At 52.4% G+C, this 21,898-nt stretch overlaps 1 protein-coding gene across 8 annotated transcripts in view; it reads right to left on the bottom strand.

Annotated features, from left to right (window-relative positions):
• The window catches only part of TNRC18 (trinucleotide repeat containing 18), a 112,433-nt gene that overhangs the window by 19,578 nt on the left and 70,957 nt on the right, over positions 1 to 21,898 (bottom strand). For all 8 annotated transcript variants that reach the window (XM_054248864.2, XM_078358107.1, XM_054248872.2 and 5 more), the window contains 3 exons: positions 19,522 to 19,797; positions 13,619 to 13,864; positions 2,950 to 3,377 (listed from right to left, as the gene is read on the bottom strand). In XM_054248864.2, the coding sequence (XP_054104839.2) occupies positions 2,950 to 3,377; positions 13,619 to 13,864; positions 19,522 to 19,797 (950 nt within the window). The remainder of the gene's footprint in view (positions 1 to 2,949; positions 3,378 to 13,618; positions 13,865 to 19,521; positions 19,798 to 21,898) is intronic.

The raw sequence follows: 21,898 nt of genomic DNA, 5'->3' as shown, positions 1-21,898 counted from the left end.
AAATTAGCAAAGTGTGGTGGCGCGCACCTGTGGTCCCAGCTACTCAGAGGAGACAGGCAGGAGAATTGCTTAAACTTGGAAGTTTGAGGCTGCAGTGAGCTACGATCATGACTGCACTCCAGACTGGGCAACAGAGCAAGACTGTCTCTTACAGGTAAACACAATGAAAATATTGATAGAAATCCGAGCATGGTGGCTCACGCCTGTAATCCCAACACTATGGGAGGCTGAGTAGGGCAGATCACCTGAGGTCAGGAGTTCGAGATGAGACTGGCCAACATGGAAAAACCCTGTCTCTACTAAAAATACAAACAATTAGCCGGGCATGGCAATGTGTACCTGTTCTCCCAGCTACTCAGGAGGCTGACGAAGGAGAATTGCTTGACCCTGGGAGGCAGAGGTTGCAGTGACCCAAGATTTGCGCCACTGCACTCCAGCCTGGGAGACAGCAAGATTCTATCTCAAAAAAATAATTAGCCAGGCAGGCCAGGTGCAGTGGCTCACACTTGTAATCCCAGCACTTTGTGAGGCCCAGTTGGGCACATACCTGAGGTCAGGAGTTCTAGACCAGCCTGAGCAACATGGTGAAACCCTGTCTCTACTAAAAATACAAAAATTGGCCAGGTGTAGTGGTGCATGCCTGTAATCCCAGCTACTCAGGAGGCTGAGGCAGGAGAATTGCTTGAAGTTGGTAGGCAGAGGTTGCAGTGAGCTGAGATGACACCACTGCACTCCAGCTTGGCCAAGAGAGCAAGACTCCATCTTAAAAAAAAAAAAAATTTAGCCAGGCACGCTGGCACACATGTGTAGTCTCAGCTACTCCAGAGGCTGAGGACGGAAGATCACCTGAGCGTGGGAGGTGGAGGCTGCAGTGTGCCACGACTGCTCCACTGTTTTCCAGCCTGGAATGAGACTCTTGTCTTTTTTGTGATTTTTCTCTAGAAAGTCACTGTTATTTGAGGGTTTCTCCTATATCAGGGGCTCAGGGTGGAGAGAATCAGAATACTGTCAAAGCCTAGCTGTTAATTAAGGCTGAATGCATCCAAATAGGAGGAAGCATTTGGCCATCAGCTCCCTAGTGGCCAGTGCAAAAAGGGTAACAGGTACAATTATCACAGAGTGGTTGAAAAACAAATTTTCTTAATCTGGGGTGTCCATAGAGAGAATTTAGGGAATCTGTAAACAGGTAGGAAAAAACAGTCCCACCTGTATTTTCACATCTTAACCTCTAAAAAACATGGGGTTTTTCCTTCAGGTGAGAGTGGAGGCCACAAACCACAAGAGTACCAGCAGTGCCGGTGACTTTGCCACCAACGGAAACCACAGAGTCTTGCAGCACACAATAGTCACCGCAGGGACCTTAAAACATCCTTTACACTCACTGCTTCAGAAGTACAGCACCAGCCAGGTGTGGTGGCTCACACCTATACTCCCAACACTTTGAGAGGCTGAAGCAGAAGAAGGGAGTCTGAGATCAGCCTGGACAACAGAGCAGGATCTCATCTATACTTAAAGTTTAAAACTTAGCTGGGTGTGGTGTTATGCACCTGTAGTCCCAGCTAATCAGGAGGGTGAGGTGGGAGGATTGTTTGAGCCCAGGAGTTCAAGGTTGCAGTGAGCCATGAGCACAGCACTTCCCTCTAGCCTGGGTGACAGAGTGAGACGTCTCTACAAAAATACTACAATTTCAAATATGGTATTTACTAGACCCACTGCCGATGTCTTCAGCAGTTAAACACATCCCTGAAGGAGCAGACAGGCATCGCACCACAGAGGAGTCTTCAGTATCTTGGTAACTGTACTCTGGTATCAGTGTCTTCCTCTGGGGTCCAGGGATGATTTTATTTACTTTGTTTTCTTTCTTTCTTTTTTTTTTTTTTAGACAGAGTTTCACTCTTGTTGCCCAGGCTGGAGTGCAATGGCACGATCTCGGCTCACTGCAACCTTTGCCTCACGGGTTCCAGCAATTCTCCTGCCTCAGCCTCCCGAGTAAGCTGGGACTACAGACAGGCGCCACCACGCCTGGCTGATTTTGTATTTTTAGCAGAGACAGAGTTTCTCCATGTTGGTCTGGCTGGTCTCCAACTCCTGACCTCAGGTGATCCACCCATCTCTAACACGCAAGACATTTTTTTTTTGGACACGGAGTCTCACTCTGTCACCCAGGCTTGAGTGTAACGGTACGATCTCAGCTCACCGCAACCTCCGCCTCCTGGGTGCCAGCGATTCTCCTGCCTCAGCCTCCTGAGTAGCTGGGACTACAGGCACACACAACCATGCCTGGCTAATTTTTATATTTTTTAGTTGAGACAGGGTTTTTACATTGGCCAGGCTGGTCTCAAACTCATGACCTCATGATCTGCCTGCCTCGGCCTCCCAAAGTGCTGGGATTACAGGCATGAGCCACTGCACCTGGTCCCTGTATTCATTTTTTAAAGTCTTAGACAGAAGAAGAGAGATTAAGGACCTCTGTAAGAAATGGGTGGCCAAACATGGTGGCTCATGCCTGTAATCTCCGCATTTTGGCAGGCTGGGGCAGGAGGACAGCTAAAGGTCGGGAGTTTAAGATCAGCCTGGGCGACATAGTGAGATCTCATCTCTACAAAAAGTAAATTAGCTGGGTGCAGCAGCATGTACCTGAAGACCCATTTATCTGGGAGGCTGAGGCAGGAGGACTGCTTGAGGCTAGGAGTTGACAGCTACAGTGAGCCATAATCAGGCCACTGCACTCCAGCCTGGGTGACAGAACAAGATCCTGACTCTTAAGAAACAAAGGAACACGGGCACAGCTCCTCCTGGGGCTAAGTCCTAGCAGGCGCTCTGGGTGGACCTGGAGCCGCACACTTGGTTAACAGTGAGGCCGCTTCCCCAGGCTGGGAGGGGAGAGGGCCTCTCCCTCGAGGAATCCCAGGGACCCTTCCACGGCCCCCTTCCCCACGCAGCCCCTACCTTCCTGGGGTCCTTCCTGTCCCTGGCACGCCCGGCGTCCTTGCGCGGGCTCAGGGGGCCACCCTTGGCGCAGCGGCTGGCCTTGGTGGCCGGCGCAGTACTGGCAGGTGCAGGGGCGGCAGCCGAGGCGTCGTGCAGGAAGATGCGCTCGCTGCGGCGCCGCGTCCACAGGTCGTCGTCGCTGGCCTCGGGCCCCGCCTCGAAGCCGGGTTCCTTGGGGCCCCGCAGCTTCCGGGCCTTGCGTCCCTTCTCCGCTGCCAGCTTGGCCTTGTCTGGGCTGCTGGGGCCGGGGCCGCGGGCGCCAGGCGTGGGTGCGGCCAGGGAGGGCCCCGGCTCCCCCAACCCCTTCTTGGGCCGCAGCAGCCCTGCGGGCGACCGCTTTCGCACCTTGACCTCACTCTCCGAGTCGGTGTACTCGAACTCTGTGCCTGGACGCGGGAGGAGGGCGCGCTGGTCACAGGCTTGCAGGGACTCTTTCCTTCCCACCCAGACCCACAGGCCCCGTTCCTCCCCCAGGAGACCTCCCTGCTGATGGCAGCCCTTCTCCCCGTTTCCAGGAGAGGAAACTGAGGTCCGAGAAGAAGATGGGCTCACGGGGCCCACACCTGCCCCTACGCCTGTCCTCGCCCGCCTCAGCTGCCCGAACGCTGCTCCCCGCCCCTTGCACCTCGCCCCACGGGAAAATCCTGGGCCCTTTGAGCTCCTCCAGAGCCCCACCTGACTGGTGGAAATCCCAGAAGCCAGGGCAGCTGGGCAGGCCCACACCTGCAGGGCAGCAGTCCTCTAGGGCAGGCAGGAGGGGAAACCCGCAGAGAATCCCCAAGCCCCCGGCCTTCTCTTTCCCATTCCTGGTGCTGCCTGTCAGAGCTGGATGGTCCCAGGAATCATCCACTCCCATTGTCCTCTCTACAAGACAGGGCCTCTCCACAGCCCTCCTCCCACCCCCAGCCCCACCTGTTCCACAGCTGAGATGCTGCTTCCCTCTGCCCTGGATCATGGGTCCCAGCCCTTCGGGCTCCTGGAATGCCCAGCCTCTGAGCACAGGTGCCGGGCACTTGCCCAGCACCCACCATCCCCACTCATTCCCACCTGCCAGCTTTGCTCTCTGCCAGCCCCTCTGCACAGAGCACCAGCTCCCCCTGACCTCTCCTTGGAACAGTGCTGAGTCCTTCAGGAAGAGAACCACCCCACAGCCTGGGAAGTCCTCTCTGGCCACACCTCTGTTGTCACGGGCAATGCCACACCTTAGCATATCTGTCCATGCCAGGGTCTCAGCTTATCTCAATCTGCCCTGCCCCCGGGAAGCAGATCCTTGAGTTCTCTGGGACCTCCAGCTCAAGCCCTAGCTCAGGCCTGGTGTCCAGGAAGAGTGTGTGAGTGAGGTGTGGACGGCACTGCTCCCTGGGACGGGGGCTTCAAGGTGTGTTCACTTAGGGATGCAATGTCTGTGACAATCCCTTGGGTTAACAACCCCAGGGACAGCTAGTGGTCTGTTTTAAATCCTCAGTACAGGAGCCAAAAAGCCAGGGCCTAATCCCAGGCCCACTGACTCCAGGGGCAGCTGTGAGAGGCTTGGCTCCCACTGCACCGGTAGATGAAGCCACAGCAACAGGGACTGGCAGGGGATGCCCAGTGGAACAGAATCGCCGGCAAAACGTCATGATCCCATTCATTCGTCTTTTGCTAACAGACTTTCCAACTTTCCATTGTGCTGGGAGGCAGCAAGGGGATTTTTGTTTGTTTGAGACAGTCTTGCTCTGTGGCTAAGCCGGAGTGCCATGACAAATTCTTCGCTCATTGCAACCTCTGCCTCCCAGGTTCAAGCCATTCTCCTGCCTCAGCTTCTCAAGTAGCTGGGATTACAGGCACACATCACCATGCCCAGCTAATTGTTTTTCTTATTTTTAGTAGAGACGGGTTTCACAATGTTGGCCAGGATGGTCTCAAACTCCTGACCTCATCATCTGCCTGCTTTGGACTCCCAAAGTGCTGAGATTACAGGTGTGAGCCACTGTGCCCGGCCAGCAAGGAGCTTTTGAGGCTGATGTGGGTATACGCCATAGTAAAACACAGGTTTGAGAGTTCTGCTTCTGGGTATGATGGAATGAGGTACCACCCAGTAACAGTCCCCAGCAGAGATCCACTGGAACACCTGGTGTATGCAACCCTTCATGGGCCCATTGTGTGTGGTGGAGGGAGGGACAGCGGACAGAGAGGAGGCTCATGTGGGAGGTGGAGAATGAAGTCACAAGAAGCAGATCTCCTCCCTGCACCCTCTATCCCAGCACTAGACACGGTCTTCTTGGCACCAGCAGGGAAGGTGGGGCCCACATGGAAAAGAAAGTCCTGCTGACCTCAGCACCAGGAAAGAGAAGTCTAGAAATTGGCAACACAGAAGATAGAAAGGGAGCCAGAAGCCGGGAGCAGTGGCTCACGCCGGTAATCCCAGCACTTTGGGAGGCCGAGGCAGGCAGATCACCTGGAGTTAGGAGTTTGAGACCAGGCTGGCCAACATGGTGGAACCCCACCTCTGCTAAAAATACAAGAATTAGCTGGGCATGGTAGTGGGTGCCTGTAATCCCAACTTACTTGGGAGGCTGAGGCACAAGAATCACTTGAATCCAGGAGGCAGAGGCTGCAGTGAGCAGAGATCGCACCACTGCACTCCAGCCTGGGTGACAGAGCAAGACTCTGTCTCAAAAAAAAAAAAAAAAATTACTAGACAAATGAAGAACCAAGAAAATGCATTACATTCCAGAGAGAAAAGAAAACCAACTGAACCTGATACTGAGATGAACCAGATGTTGGAACGAACAGCCAAGGATTCTGAAATCCTCAAAGAGATGAAACAAAATTTGTTTTCGATACATGAAAATTTCACCAAATAGGAAGGACTAGCAAAGAAGCAACAGAAAAGAGCCAAATGAACCAACTGAAAGTATAGAACTGGCTGGGTAAGGTGGCTCACACCTGTAATCCCAGAACTTTGGGAGGCTAAGGCGGGAGGATCCCTTGAGGTCAGGAGTTCAAGACCAGCCTAGGCAACATAGCAAGACTCTGTCTCTACAAAAAATACAATAATTAGCCAGGAATCATGGCATGCACCTGTGATCCCAGGTACTCAGCAGACAAAGGTGGGAGGATCACCTGAGGCCAGGAGGTTGAGGCTTCAGTGAGCTATGTTTGTGCTACTGCATTCCAGCCGGGGTGACAGAGTAAGACCCTATCTCAAACAACATAAATAAATTACAAAACTGAGAAGTACAATTTCAGAAATAAAATATCCATGGAAGGGATCTAAGAGCTGAATGGGTATGATTAAGAGAAAAGTGAGAGTTTGGATGCAGGGGAACCAGCCTCAGAGACATGTCAGATAACAAATCATCAAATGTATGTCAAACAGAAAAAATAGTAAGAAAAACGCATGAAGATTTCTGTAAGTCTTTCCTCAATAGCTGAAATCTTCCCAAATTTGATGACAAACAGAAACTTGCAGAGGTAAGATGTCAGATGAACACCAAGCAAAATAAACACAAGTGCACCACAAGGCACGCCACAGTCAAACGGCTGACACAGATATACACAAACCCCCAGAAGAACAAGAAACATGTAACCTGTCACTTCCAGAACAATTGTTTGCTTAATGAATAACTTCTCTTCAGAAACCAGAGGCCAAAAAAGAGTAGAATATCTCTTAAGCGCTCAAAGAAAAAAAAAAACTGTCAACCCAAAATTCTATATTGAGTAAAAACATCACTCAAGAATGAAGGTGAAATAGACATATTTTCAGATAAAAGAACACAAAGAGATCAGGCATGGTGGCTCACACCTGCAATCCCAACTACTCGGAAGCTGAGGCAGGAGAATTGCTTGAACCCAGAAGGAGGAGGCTGCAGTAAGCCGAGACTGCACCATTGTACTCCAGCCTGGGTGACAGAGTGAGACTCTGTCTCAAAAAAAAAAAAAAACACTAAAAAAATTCATTACCAGCAGCTCTACAAGGCATAACTTCTTTGGGCTGAAACTGCAGGAAAACTGGAATACTCAGAAGAGACTGAGAAGCAACAGAAATAATAAACATCTGAATAAATACAAAAGACTGTTTTCATTTTTCCTCCTAATTTCCTGATAAGCCACTTAAATGATTAAAACTAAGTTTATAACATTGTCTTCAGGGGTTGACACCATGTGAAGAAGTATTACATATAATGCAAATTCGAGAGATGACAGCAACTTACATGAAGTTGCAAGATTTCTGCATTTCATGTGGAAAAAAGACATTAGAAGAGAATGTAAAAAGTTAGGAATATATATTATCTTTATTTTCTATTTTTAAAAATGACAAAATGATACCGAGAAAGCTAACAGGAAAATTAAAATGGAATTCTTAAACATATTCTAATAAATGTGTTTAAAAGGCAGCAAAGGAGAACCAAAACTTAGACAAAAAACTAACAACAAAGACACTCATCAATTGAAAGGCAAAGCATGAAAAAGGTATACCATGCAAACAGGAACCAAGAGAGCTGCAACGGCTGTACTCATAACAAATGGAATAGAGTTTTTAAGACAAAAATTGTCACCAGCAACAAAGAAGAACATTCTAAAATGATAAAAGGGGCCGAGGATGGTAGCTCACGCCTGTAATCCCAGCACTTTGGGAGGCCAAGGAGGGCAGATCACTTGAGGTCAGGAGTTTGAGACCAGCCTGGGCAACAGAGCAAGACCTCTTATCTATAAAAAACTGCAATTGTTTTGGGGCTCCATGACTAGTGCCCATATAAGATGTAAACTTCACTGACAAATGTGTTTCTTTTCTTTTTTTTTTTTTTTTTGAGATGGAGTCTCACTGTTGCTCAGGCTGGACTGCAGTGGTATTGTCTCAGCTCACTGCAATCTCTGCCTCCCAGGTTCAAGCGATTCTCATGCCTCAGCCTCCCAAGTAGCTGGGATTACAGGTGCTCACAAGCACCCCCGGTCAATTTTTGTATTTTTAGTACAGATGGAGTTTCAACAGGTTAGCCAGGCCGGTCTCAAATTCCTGACCTCTGATGGTCCATCTGCCTCAGCCTCCCAAAGTGCTGGGATTACAGGCATGAACCACCATGCCTGGCCCATGTGTGTGTTGTTGTGTTTTTCTTTCTTTCTTTTTGAGACAGAGTCTCACTCTTGTCACCCAGGCTGGAGTGCAGTGCAGTGGCCCAATCTCTGCTCACTGCTCAAGCAATTCTCCTGCCTCAGCTTCCCAAATAGCTGAGATCATAGGCATGTGCCACCAAGCCTGGCTAATTTATGTGTTTTTAGTAGAGACAAGGTTTCACCATGTTGGCCAGGGTGGTCTTGAACTCTTGACCTCAAGTGATCCATCCAGCCACCTTAGCCTCCCAAACTGCTGGGATTATAGGCATGAGCCACCGCGCCCGGCCGTGTGATTTTTATATAGCAAGAAAAAAAAAGGTGTGTTGACTGCTCTGCCAAGTGGCCTTCCTCATCTCTCTCCCTCTCCTTGGGCCTCCCTATTCCCTAAAGCATAACAATACTGAAATCAGGTCAGTTAATATCCTACAACGGCCTCTAAGTGTTCGAGTGAAATAAAGAGTCACATGTCTCTCACTTTAAATCGAAAGGTAGAAATGATTAAACTTAGTGAGGAAGGCAGAAGCCAGTCAAAAACCAAGATAGCCTCAAAGCAAGGCCTCTTGTGTACAACAGTTAGCCAGGCTGTGAAAGCAAAGAAAAAGTTCTTGAAGGAAATTTCAAGCGCTCTGATGAACACATGTATGATAAGAAAGTGAAACAGGCTTGGCCGGGCGCGGTGGCTCAAGCCTGTAATCCCAGCACTTTGGGAGGCCGAGGCGGGTGGATCATGAGGTCAACAGATCGAGACCATCCTGGTCAACATGGTGAAACCCTGTCTCTACTAAAAATACAAAAAATTAGCTGGACGTGGTGGCGCGTGCCTGTAATCCCAGCTACTCAGGAGACTGAGGTGGGAGAATTGCCTGAACCCAGGAGGCAGAGGTTGCGGTGAGCTGAGATCGCGCCATTGCACTCCAGCCTGGGTAACAAGAGAGAAACTCCGTCTCAAAAAAAAAAAAAAAAAAAAAAAAAAAAAAAAACAAAGAAAGTGAAACAGGCTTACTGCTGGCTGACATGGAGAAAGTTTAAGTGCTCTGGAGAGAAGATCAAACCAGCCCCAACATTCCTTTAAGCCAAGCCAAATCCTAATCCGGAGCAAGGCTCCAACTCTCTTCAATTCTGTGAAGGCTGAGAGAGGTGAGAAACTCCAAAAGGAAAGTTTGAAGCCAGCAGAGACTGGCTCATGAGGTGTGAGGAAAGAAGCCATTGGCCAGGTGTGGTTGCTCATGCCTGTAATCCCAGCACTTCGGAAGGCCAAAGTGGGTGGATCACTTGAGGTCAGGTGTTTGAGACCAGCCTGGCCAACATGGCGAAACCCCATCTCTACTAACAAAATACAAAAATTAGCCAAGCCAAGCATGGTGGCAGGCGCCTGTAGTCCCAGCTACTCAGGAGGCTGAGGCAGGAGAATTGCTTGAACCCAGGAGGCAGAAGTTACAGTGAGCCGAGATTATGTCACTGCACTCCAGTCTGGGCAACAGAGTGAGATTCCAACTAAGAAGCCATCTCCATAACATGAAAATGCAAGGATAGTCAGGCACGGTGGCTCATGCCTGTAATCTCAGCACTTTGGGACTCAGAGGCAGGAGGATCACAAGGTCAGGAATTCAAGACTGGCCTGACCAAAATGGCGAAACCCCATCTCTACTAAAGATATGAAAAGGGCCGGGCGCGGTGGCTCACGCCTGTAATCTAAGCACGTTGGAGGCCAAGGCTGGTGGATCACTTGAGGTCGGGAGTTCAAGACCAGCCTGACCAACATGGTGAAACCCCGCCTTTACCAAAAAAAAAAAAAAAAAAAAGATACAAAAAATTAGCTGGGCGTGGCAGCAGTCACTTGTAATCCTAGCTACTCGGGAGACTGAAGCAGGAGAATTGCTTGATGCACCTAGGGGCATTGGTTAAAGTGGCTACACCAACTAACGGATTTGCAAAATGGATAAAACAGCCTTCTGCTGGAAGATGATGCCATCTAAGGCTTTCATAGCTAGAGAGAAGTCAATGCCTGGCTTCAAAGCTTCATAGGACAGGCTGACTCTCCTGTTAGGGGCAATGCAGCTGGGGACTTTAAGTTGAAGCCAATGCTCATTGACCATCCTAAAAACCCCCGGGGGCTCAAGAATGATGCTAAATGTCCTCTGTCAGTGCTCTATCAATGGGACAACAGGCCAGGCGCAGTGGCTCACACCTATGATCCCAGCACTTTGGAAGTCCAAGGTGGATGGATCACCTGAGGTCAGGAGTTCGAGATCAGCCTAGCCAACATGGTAAAACCCTGTCTCTACTGAAAACACAAAAATCAGCCAGGTGTGGGGGTGAACGCCTGTAATCCCAGCTACTCGGGAGGCTGAGGCAGGAGAATCACTTGAACCCAGGAGGCAGAGGTTGTAGTGAGCCAAACTACACTCCTGCCTGGGAGACAGAGCAAGATTCCGTCTCGAAAGAAAAAAAACGGATTCCAACCCTCGTGGACAACTTTGAAAGGTTCAAGACTTCACTGCCGGAAGTCACTGCAGATGTGGTGGAAACAGCTAGAGAGCACGAGTTAAGAGTGGAGCCTGAAGACAGGACTGTATTGCTGCAATGTCATGATAAATTTGCAAAGAGGAGGAGCTGCTTTTCACGGAGGAGCAAACACAGTGGTTTCCTGAGATGGCCTCTACTCCTGGTGAAGATGCTGTGAACACTGTTGAAATGACAAAGGATTTAGAACACTGCATAAGCTTAGCTGATAAAGCAGCAGCAGGGTTGGAGAGGAAAGCCTCCAATTTTGAAAGAAGTTCTGCAGGTAACACACTATCAAATAGTATAGCATGTTACGGAGAAATCTTTCTTAAAAGAAAGAGTCCATTGATGTGGCAAACTGCACTGTCGTCTTATTTTAAGAAATTGCCACAGCACCCCAAGCTTCAGCAGCCACCCCCCTAATCAGTCAGCAGCCATCAACCTCAAGGCAGGACCCTCCACTGGCAAAAAGATTACAGCTCACTAAAGGCTCAGATGATCGTCAGCTTTTTCAGCAATAAACCATTTTAAAATTAAGGTATGCACAATGTTTTCTTAGACATAATGCTATTACGGCCAGGCACAGTGGCTCACGCCTGCAATCCCAGCACTTTGGGAGGCCGAGGTGGGTGGATCACCTGAGGTCTGGAGTTCGAGACCAGCCTGGCCAACATGGTGAAACCCCGTCTCTACTACAAATACAAAAAATTAGCCGCACGTGGTGGTGTGTGTTTGTAATCCCAGCTACTCGGGAGGCTGAGGCAAGAGAATAACTTGAACCCAGGAGGCGGGGATTGCAGTGAGCCGAGAACACACCACTGCCCTCCAGCCTAGGCAACAAAGTGAGACTCTGTCTCAAAACAACAGAAAGACAATGCTGTCGCATGCTTAACAGAAGACAAGATGGTGTAAACATATGCTTTTTGTTTTGTCTTTTATTTTTGAGACAGGGTCTCACTCTGTCGCCAAGGCTTGAGTGCAGTGGCACAATTTCGGCTCACTGAAGCTTTGACCTCCCAAGCTCAAGCAATCCTTTTCCATCAGCCTCCTAAGTAGCTGGGCGTGTCTCTGTGCCGCCACAGGCGTGTGTCTCTATGCCCGGCTAATTTTTTTGTTGATTTTTTTTGTAGAGATGGCATCTCGCTCTGTTGCCCAGGCTGGTCTAGAACTACTGTGCTCAAGCCATCCTCTCGTCTTGGCCTCTTAAAGTGCTGGGATTACAGGTGTGAGCCACCATGCACAGCCAATAATCTACTTTTTAATTAAGGTACGTACACTGTTTTTTCAAACATATTATACACTTAACAGACAACAGTATAGTGTAAGCCTAACTTCTGTTTGCACTGGGAAACCAAAGCATTCATGTGACTTGCTTTACTGTGGTATTTGCCTTATGGTTTGGAAGCAATCCTGCAGTATCTCCAAGACATGCTTGTGTATCCAAAATAATAAGGAAGAAAATAACAGTAGAAACCAATGAAACTGATCATGTCTAGCCAGAATGACCAAGAAACAGAGTAAGAAAAAACAATCTATATCAGCAATGAAAAAAGCAACATCACTACAGATCCTTCAGACACTCAATGTATAATAAGGGAATAATTTGGTCCTATGCTAATACTTTGGCTGGTTTGGGTGAAATGGATATTTAGGGCTGTAGACACAGCCTGAGGGTACTAGCCTGGCTGGTGCATTTAGGGACTGTGGACAGGATAATGTCCAAGCAGTCAGAGTCTGATGTGGAGGGTCAGACAGGTAGCACTAATCAGAGGGCAGTGGGAAGCCATTTGGAGGTTCTGGGCTGAAGAGTGGCTTGGCCAAGTGTGCACTCTGAAGACGCCCTCCAGCTGCTTCCATGTGAAGAGTACCTGAGAACAGGTAAACTTGTAGGGGTCTCCAGTGCCTCTTTCCAGGAGAACCAGACCTGAAGCCCAGCAAACAATGGCAGGATGTAGGAATAAGAGGGAGGAGGAGATAGGCAGACCCTGGAGCCTGGCATGGGTGCCAGAAATGGGGGTTCCACTAGACACAGGAGGTTAGGGGTGAGGCTTTGCTCTGTGAACCTACAGAGAGCATGAAGCCAGGGGCAGCTGGCGGGGGGCCTTCAGGGATAGCAATGCGTTTTCCTGTCCCAGCCCCTCCCAGGAGGGCCTCATGCCTACCACCACTGTGGCTCAGAAAAGGATGCCTGAGGGTCAGAAGGACCCTCCCCTGTTGGGGCCAGGGGAACTCACAGACTAAACACATGCAGGACCATCTCCACCTCCAGCACCAACCCCAGCTGCAGGTGGGCTGTGTCCACGTGAGGGCACTCAGCCTAGTGAGAATACGGAGGGCCCAGGAGAGGCTCCCAAGAAGGCGGGGCCCTGACACTGGGGTACGATCAGCTGGTATAAGCACCAGCTGCCTGCCCAAGTGTAAGTGCCTGCTGCCTCAGTTTACCCATCTGGATTGCGAGCAAGTCAAGGAAAGCATGGTACCTGCCCGCCCCACCTGACTCCTCCAGGCCCAAGACCAGGCTGCACGAAGCCTAACCCACCTGCTCTCTCATGCCAGACTGCACCCCTACCATCCTGTGAAACCCTGAACAAGACACGCTCTCTTCTTCCTACCTCGAAGTAGCTGTTCCTTCCCCTGCACCTGTGTCTCAGCCAGCATTCCGCTCTCTCTCACGGACCAGACTGGGTGTCCCCAACCCGGAGTGGCCCCCTGAACCCCAGGCTGGGTTGGGGGCCTCCATGGAGCTCCAGCAGCCCCCCAAATGCCCAACACAGGGCCGTGTTTGTTGGGAGCATGAGACTGAAGCTGAAGGAGGCCACCCTTTGCAAGGCAAGGAGTTGCCCTCCTTGGAGATGGCAGGCTGGGGCCTCTGTCACCTGCATCCCTGCTTAGGACAGAACCCTTTTGAGGCTGGGGTTCTGCCCATTCCCAGCTCTGCATCTGCATCTCTCTGAGCCTCAGTTTCCTTATCTGTGGCAAGGGACGATGGCATCCGCCCCCCAACAGCCTGCCCGCCGCCACTCACCCAGCAGGCTCTGCCGCTCCTCTTTCTTCCGGGCCTTTTGCTTGGCCTCCAGCTGTACCACAGACAGGGACGGGCCCACTGTGGGGCTGGGGAGGGCGCTGGCGGCAAAGCGTGCCAGCAGGCCCAGCCCACTCTCCTCCAGGCCCGGTGACAGGGCCCGCTCCCGGGCACCCAGACTATAGCCACCGCCGTTGGCCTCGTCCTCCTCCTCTAGCTCCTCCTCGTCTTCCTCCTCCGAGCTCTCATCTGGTGTGCAGAAAACAAGGACCGAGTCAGAGCCTTGGCCTCGGCCAGGGCCACCCCCCACTGCCCCCCAATTCTGGAGTGGCCTCTGGGCTCCAGCCTAGCCCCTTAGTCCTCACCAGGGGGCCACCGGGGGTGGATGCAGACTCAGCCCATGGGTTTTCCCCACCCAATGACTCAATGCCCCCGGCCAGCCAAGCCCAATGCGGGCATCCCAGACAGCCCGGAGGTGGGCAGCGGCCTTGGGTGTCAGGGTGGGCTGCTATGAAGGGCACCAACATGCACCTGAGCTGTGGTAGGGGCCAGACACACGGACAAGGACTGGAGACAGCTCTCTCCACGGCCACACGCGCACACGCCCCAACACACAACACAGAGGCAGGAGAGGAGAAGGAAAGAGGAGGTGAGGGGGAAGAGGGCCCTGGGGGCTCAGGTTGGGGGTTGCAGGCACAGGTCACCAGCTGAGTCCTGGGGGCTGGTGGCAAGAGAAGGTGGAGTTTGGGCTCTTCCTGGGGGCCAGGGTATCCCCATGGTTTCAGCCCTCAGAAAGGATCTGGAGCCTAAAGTCGATTTCTGGAATCACTTGAACCCAGGAGGCAGAGGTTGCAGTGAGCCAAGATCACAACACTGCACTCTAGCCTGGGCAACAAGAGTGAGACTCAATCTCAAAAAAATAAAACAAAGTTGACTCCTGGCTGGGCACGGTGGCTCATGCCTGTAATCCCAACACTTCGGGAAGCCAATGCAGAAGGATCACTCGAGCCCAGGAGCTCCACATCAGCCTGGGCAACAGAGTGTCCTATGTCTAATTTTTTTTTAATTTAATTCAAAAATATTAAGTTGACTCATAGCAACTCCCCCATTCTGGGGAGGCTGGGCAAGTCCCCATCCTCTCTGAGCCTCTATTTTCTCACCTGCAGCAAAGGGTGACCCTCCCAGCCCATTGGCTCAGCCAAGGGCAGGATCCAGAGAATCATTTGCAGGGAGGAAAAAGCAATCTGTAGGCTTAAAGAACATCACAAAGAAACAGGGCCACCCCTGTGACCTGCAGAGAGAAACTGTGCTGTCCCGTGCCCAGGCTACAGCTGGCTGCGACTCTTCAATGATGAGATGCCCAGGAAGGGCAGGGGTAGACTGAGGCCCAAAGGGGTTAAAGACTCAGGCAGCATAAGAGAAGGCTCAAACCCAGAGCTGGTGACTACCTAAAGAAGCCCCAGGGCCAGGCAAGGTGGCTCCCTCCTGTAATCCCAGCACTTTGAGAGGCCAAGGCAGGAGGATCTCTTGAGGCTAGGAGTTTGAGGACCAGTCTGGGCAACAGAGCAAACCTTGTCGATACAAAAAAAATTTTTTTAATTAGCCAGGCACGCCTGCAGTTTGGCAACTCCAGAGGCAGAAGCAGGAGGACGGCTTGAACTCAGGAGCCCGAGGCTGAGGTCAGTTATGCTGGCACCACTGCACTCCAGCTTGAGTGACAGAGCGAGACCCTGTCTCAAAAATAAATAAATAGGCTGCTGTGGTGGCTCACACCTGTAATCCCAGCACTTTGGGAGGCCAAGGCGGGTGAATCACTTGAGGTCAGGAGTTAGAGACCAGGCAGGGCAACATGGTGAAACCCCGTCTCTACTAAAAATACAAAAAATAGCCAGGCATGGTGGCGCACACCTGTAATCCTAGCTACTTGGGAGGCTGAGCCAGGAGAATCGCTTGAACCTGGGAGACAGAGGCTATAGTGAGCCGAGATTGCACCACTGCACTCCAGCCTGGGAGACAGAGCGAGACTCCATCTCAAATGATAATCAGAAAAACTCAGAAAAAATAAAGAAGCCCCAGCCTGTCTCTTTGGTTGGTGACTTATGACTAGCTTCATCCAGTAACCGGCCCTGCTGTCCTAAGGATCTGCAGCCCCTGGGAGCCCAGCATAGGCTCTCAGGACCAGGGTAGCTGGCAGACAAGAGGCTCCCTATGCACAAACCAAACCCCCTACCAAAAAAAGAGGCTGTCTTGAGGCAGAGAATTACTTCCGACCTTCCCAGGGAGACACCAGGGCTGACCCATGCTGAGGACAGGCAGGTGGGAGGCATCAGAGAGCCAACTCTGCCCTGAGATGTCACATCCAAAGTGCCACCCACAAGCAGGTGACAGGGGCACCTGTCTGCCTTGCGGGCCACAGTGCTGGGACCGGTAAGGCGACTCGGGGGGCTCAGGGCTGGAAGGTGGCCCCTTCCAGCAAGAGATGAGTGCCACACCCTCTCCCTCCAGGATGAGGAACAGTCTAGGCTCAGGGAGAAGCCTATACTGGGGAAGACGGACAGCCAACTCCACGGTCTCCTGCCAACGCCTCAAGCTGCCTGCTTGCTTAGGCAATTTGTGGCCAAAAGTGGCGGCCCCAGGGGTGCCAATGAGGGCAGAGGTTCTATCTGTCTACTCGTGTATTGGAGGGAGCCCAGATTTCTGCTGGGCCACCTCCGAGAGGAAGGCCTAACGATCATGAGTCTGAGGAGTCTGCAAAGGAGTGGAGGGAGGGAGGGAAGAGCCAGAGGGAGAGGGAGGAGGTTTGTTAAGAGGGTGAGAGAGGAGACTGGCCCCCCAAGCGATGGATGAAGCAGGCTGGAGAGGCCAGCGGGGCAGGCGGGGGCAGGCAGGCAGGCAGTGCACACTTGCGATCATTCACATTGCGGGAGTCACATGGCTCTGTCTCCGCCCCAGTGGGCCACAGCGGCAAAGCAGGCTAAGTGTAGGCAGACTTTTGACAGCGCCTGGGTCTCCCACATTGGGTCTCCCTGGAGTGGGCCAATTTGAGCAGGGTGGTGGGTGGGGGGCTGGCTGAGGGGTGGGGTTGTGGGGTTAAATGGTGGGGCCGAGGATCTTCCCTTCTAGCTGCTCAGGTGCACAGACTCCAGAAACCTTTCCCATCCAGAGGTATTGTCAAGCAGCAGGACCCATGGGGGTAGGGCAAGCTCTGGGTTTCTGGACGCCCACCTCCACGCCAGAGCGCAGAAAGCCGGGAGCAGCCCAATGCCCACACCTTGGTACGGGAGACTCTCCTGGCTCCCTGCGTGATTGACAAGGCCACACCAGCTGCTCCCACGGTGGGTGGGCGGGGGCTGGTGCACACACGTCCGCAATGGGCTGGGGAGCAGAGGGGCTCTGAAGACCAAGAAAACCTTTCTGGAGTTGTCCGCACCTGAGGCCACAGAGCTTGCTTGCCAAGGTTGGGGGACAGGGAGGGGGAAAAATGTCCCATCAAAGAAACCCAAGGAAATACAGAAAAACTCATTTTTGGTTTTTTATTTAAAGAAAAAAAAAACAACAACAACAAAAAAAGATCTTGGCTCAGGACATGGGGTTGGCGGTGACAGGTTGGTGGTAAATGCCAGAGCGATCTGCGGCTGCCAGACCCGGTGGGGGCGAACCCCGAGGAGGGGAGGTGTACGGGAGACAGAAAGAAAAGCGTTTTGCCTACCTACGGAGCAACGAGCCAGGCTCGCACCCAAGCTCAGTGACCCGCTGCGCCGTCTGCCCTACTCCCAGCCTTCGCTTTGCGTCCAGAGTGCAGCGTGAGAGCAATGCAAGAGACCAAAACAGACATTCAAAGCGTCATGGGGAGGGTCAAGGGTGGAGGTATGGTCGGGCTGCTGGAAGAAGCAGACACACCAGAAAAGCCAAGCCAGTTACGGAGTTTAGTACCAGGTCAGCGAGGCCCTATTACCCAAATATCCCTTTCAAGACCTGCTCAATGGTGGACACGGTGGGGGTGGAGGGGGGCACCGAGGAGCCTGGGCCTCCCCGCCTCCCCTCGACTCCCCGCCCTCCCCTATCTGGGCCCTGTACACTTGGCACTGCAGCATCCAGCCCGTAGCCCCTTCGTAAGAGGGCTGGGGGGCTGCCTGCTTCTCTATGGGGTCTGAGCTGGGACAGGAGAGCTCAAAACTTATAACCAGGAATCCTGGCTTTAAGGGAGTGTGAGGGCCAAGGGATGGGATCCAGCCGAGATAGGGGAGAGGGCGGAGGCCGGGGAGGGAGAAGGGGATTGTAAACTAACCCGACTCATCCATGGACAGCCCCTGCAGGGGTCAGGGGCCTCTCTTCTCAGCCCTGGTGGCTTGGCTCCAAGGGACAGCAGCCCTGGGGAACATGAGCCCCGGGGCACCATACTTGACCCCCAGGGCATCATACTCGCCGTCATACCACCTCCTGGTCACCGAGGGATCTCTGCCAATTTGGAGGGGAGTTCTGAGAGGGGAGGCGGGGTAGACCAGGAATTTGAGAGCAGGGCTGGAAAAACAGGGCAGGGGGGGCAGCATTCTGGTCCTGGGGTCCCCGAGCCAGGTCAGGCCCAGGGTCACCATGAGACCCCCAGGCCTTCCTCGGGGAGCAGCTGACATCCAGGTGTGGCTACCCAGGGCCTGGGGGATCCCCTCGGCTGGCCCTAGGGGGAGTTAGCCTGAAGCCAAATCTTAAAACCAGGGCGAGGAAAAAAGGCCAGAGATTCACTTGCTTCCCTTTCTTGGGAGATTTCTGGTTGAAGGGCCTGAAAGGCTTAGAAGTTCCTAACCCCAGTAGCACAATTCTGGCATTGGAGAGGGCAGGGCCAGGGGGGCCTCAGGGCCCCAGCAAACTCTCTTTAGAGAAGCGAGGTGGCTGAGGACCCAGGGCTGGGACCAGGCCCGTCTCTCTCCAAACAGAGCACGGGGCTCCATCCCTCCATGCGGCAACCAAGCCACTTTTGCACTGAGGTGTCAAAGGCTTTTGACCCTGTGCTGCCTACACACCCTTCAAAACAGAAATACACGTGAGAAGACAAGCATTTATAAATAGTACTTTTTAACCACTGGCGAGTAAGGATAGAGCTTTAAGAAAATAAAAGACAAACAAGCAACTAAAAAAAACATGATGATGCTGGGAGGTGAAGGCACTTGGTTTTAAACCTGAAAAATGAAATGGATGCCAATTGCTACCAGGGATATTTGAATAACACAGGCAAGCAGCAGGCGGCAAGTCCCGTCCCTACTCCTTCTGGGTGGGGAGGAGGGAGGGGAGGAGGTGGGGGAGAAACAAAATGAGAGGGAAGCGTCAACCTAATGTCTAGTAAGGACACAGCAAGAGAGACAAGGCACACAGGTTTAGTTAAAAATGAACTCGATATGTTTAATAAAGCTTGGTAACCAAAATCGCGGTACAAACATCAAGTCACACGCCCACACGACAGAATTCCATTTACAAAACGTTCCTCGGGAGGCCTCCACCGGGCCGTGCCCAAAGAGAGCCCGACCCAAGCCTGGGATCTCTGGGTGGGCAGAAAAGGTGAGTGCAGGGGTCGGGGTGGAGGGGGAAGATCTTGGGTTTAGGGGGAGGAGGGCAGAGAGGAGGGAAAGTGGAGAAAAATGCAGACTCAAAGTGGTCCACGTAACAGCTCCAAAAGAGCTAGCCGGTGAGATTATCACAATGATACAGTCCAAATAAAAGCAAAAATAAAAATCATTCGGCTGATACAGCAGGCTACGCTGCCAAGAACCCAGATGGCGGCCTTCCTGCGGCCATCTGCACGGGCCTCCTCACCCACCATCTCTCCCGCGCGCCCACTCGCTTCCCTCTCGCTCACTCGCACTCACTCTCTCGCTAGGAAACACGGAAGGTATTTTGTGTTTGGAGCTAGTAACCTTGGTCAAGCGATTCCTCCGAAGAGTCGCTGAAGGAGGACCGCGCCTCGGCCTCTCGAAGCAGCAAACAGAACGGCTGCTTCCTGCTGGTGGCCGGCTTGGGTTTCAGAGTCCGGGGGGCCACCAGGCCCCTCTTGGTCAGCTTGGGGCCACCAGCCGCCTTGCTGTTCTTTGCCACCATGCCACACAGGAGGGAAGGTGTCAGTTTGGAGCTGGAGGGGCCTTGGGCGGGCCACTCGTCCTTCAGGAATTCTTCATCTTCCTCTGAGTCCGTATCTGCAGTCAAAGTAGTTTTTAATAAAGATAAGTCACAGGGCAGCGGGAGCTGGTGGCTTCATTTTATTGGTTTTAATGGTTCTGAGAACACACTGGATGGTGCCAGAACAAACAGGTCCCTAGTAGGTGGTTGTGGGAAAGCCGTGCTCAACATCACCAGCTCCCCGCCCAGGCCAGGACTCTCCTCTGCCCTGGGTACCTTGGGCATCACATGGCATCTTCCAAGTGCTGGACCCTGGCCCTTCCTAGACTGATGCTGCCAGCCTCACCCACCAGTCACTCCAGCCTTTCCGGGCACCAGGGGATGACAGGAGCCCCATGCTCAGGAATGACTGTCCCCTGGTCACTGCTTGTCCCATGGGATTGCGATGGACCAAGGGCGACAACCGCAGAGGAAGGGCCTGACCCAGGAGGGGAAGGGCTCACGAGAGCCGATCGTGCATTCTCTTCCCAGTGCCCTGCAGCGGCCTCCCAATGGTAATACGAAACAGGCCATGGCAAGTGTTTACACCACAGAAATGGGCAAATGCTGTGACCGCGAGAGGAGGCCTTGCCCTTTTTTTTTTTTTTTTAATTTTGAGATGGAGTCTCGCTCTGGAGCCCAGGTGCAGAGCTGCGATCTCAGCTCACTCCAACCTCCACCTCCTGGGTTCAAGTGATTCTCCTGACTCAGCCTTCCGAGTAGCTGGGACAGCAGGCATGTGCCATTGCGCCCACCTAATTTTTGTATTTTTAGGAGAAGCAGGGTTTCACCGTGTTGGTCAATCTGGTCTTGAACTCCTGACCTCATGGTCCACCCACCTCAGCTTCCCAAAGTGCTAGTGCTGGGATTACAGGCGGGAGCCACCGCGCCTGGCCCCCTTGCCCTTCTCTCTATGAGCTGGTTTGCTGGCACACCACTGCTGGCTTTCCTGAACTCTCTGACCTCACTGTGAGATGAAAGCCAAGAGTCTTCAAATCTTCCAGGGAGATGACCAGCCGGCTTTGGGAGGGGAGCCTGCCAGGTAGGCATTGCTCCAGCCCCCACCATGCTCACGCCATTTTGATGTTTTTCATACTGGGCTGCTGAGCAAGATGGGAAGACACGGGTTCCAGAGCCAGAGACTAATCCCCTGACCTGCTGAAATTCACTCCAAACTCGGGGAACGTGAACCAACACAGCTACAGCTCTGGCAGTACCTGCCACCTCCAAGTCTAAGAGAAACCACACACACGCATGCACGGCGGGTGTTATTCCGGCTGCTCCCGACAACACCTACCCTTTCACTCTACCAAGACCCCAACTTCAGGATGGCCCAGCAATTCCGGGGTACAAGGTCCAGACCCGCCAGGCTACTATAGCCCCTGCCCACCTACCAGCCAAAGTGCGTTCTCTCATAAATGCTCCAATTTGTCCCTCCCAAGGCTGTGTCCCAGGCTGGAGAGGCCAGTGGGTGACAACCAACTTGGCCTCCTACAAGGACCCACAGGGAGGCCAGGCGCAGTAGCACACATCTGTAATCCCAGCTCTTTGGGAGGCTGAGGTGGGCAGATCACATGAGGCCAGGTGTTCGAGATCAACCTGGCCAACATGGCGAAACCCTGTCTCTATTTTTTAAAAAATACAAAAATTGTTATATTTCCTATTTGTATTGTATTGTGGTAGCCAATGTCTGTAATCCCAGCTACTCGGGGGGCTGAGGTGGAAGGATCGCTTGATCCCAGGAGGTGGAGGCTGCAATGAGCCGAGATTGCACCATTGCACTCCAGCCTGGACAACACAGAAAGACATCATCTCAAAAACAAAGGCCACCCACCCCTACAACCCAAATCGAAAAAGCAAGAGGGCACCGTTCTCACTTCAACCTCTGTCCACCTCAGCCACCTCCCTGCTGGACACACCCCTACCTCCTTGTGACCCTGCACTCTCACTGACCAAAAGTGCAGAAAAGCAGATCATAAAAAACAGAGGAGTGTACTGCAGAGCCAGGTGCATCCCACAGCCTGGGATGCAGGCTATGGATCCGTCCCTCTCGCTGGAGCCAGGCCCACTGACCTCCTCACTGCAACATGAGTCCGTTTCTCTCCACCAGGACAGCAGAGTTTTCGACAAAGGGACGAT

Source organism: Callithrix jacchus, chromosome 2, assembly GCF_049354715.1.
Source record: "Callithrix jacchus isolate 240 chromosome 2, calJac240_pri, whole genome shotgun sequence".
Taxonomy (NCBI): Eukaryota; Metazoa; Chordata; class Mammalia; order Primates; family Cebidae; genus Callithrix; species Callithrix jacchus.
Note: the sequence above shows the minus strand (reverse complement) of the source record. Positions and strands in the feature narration are given on the sequence as shown.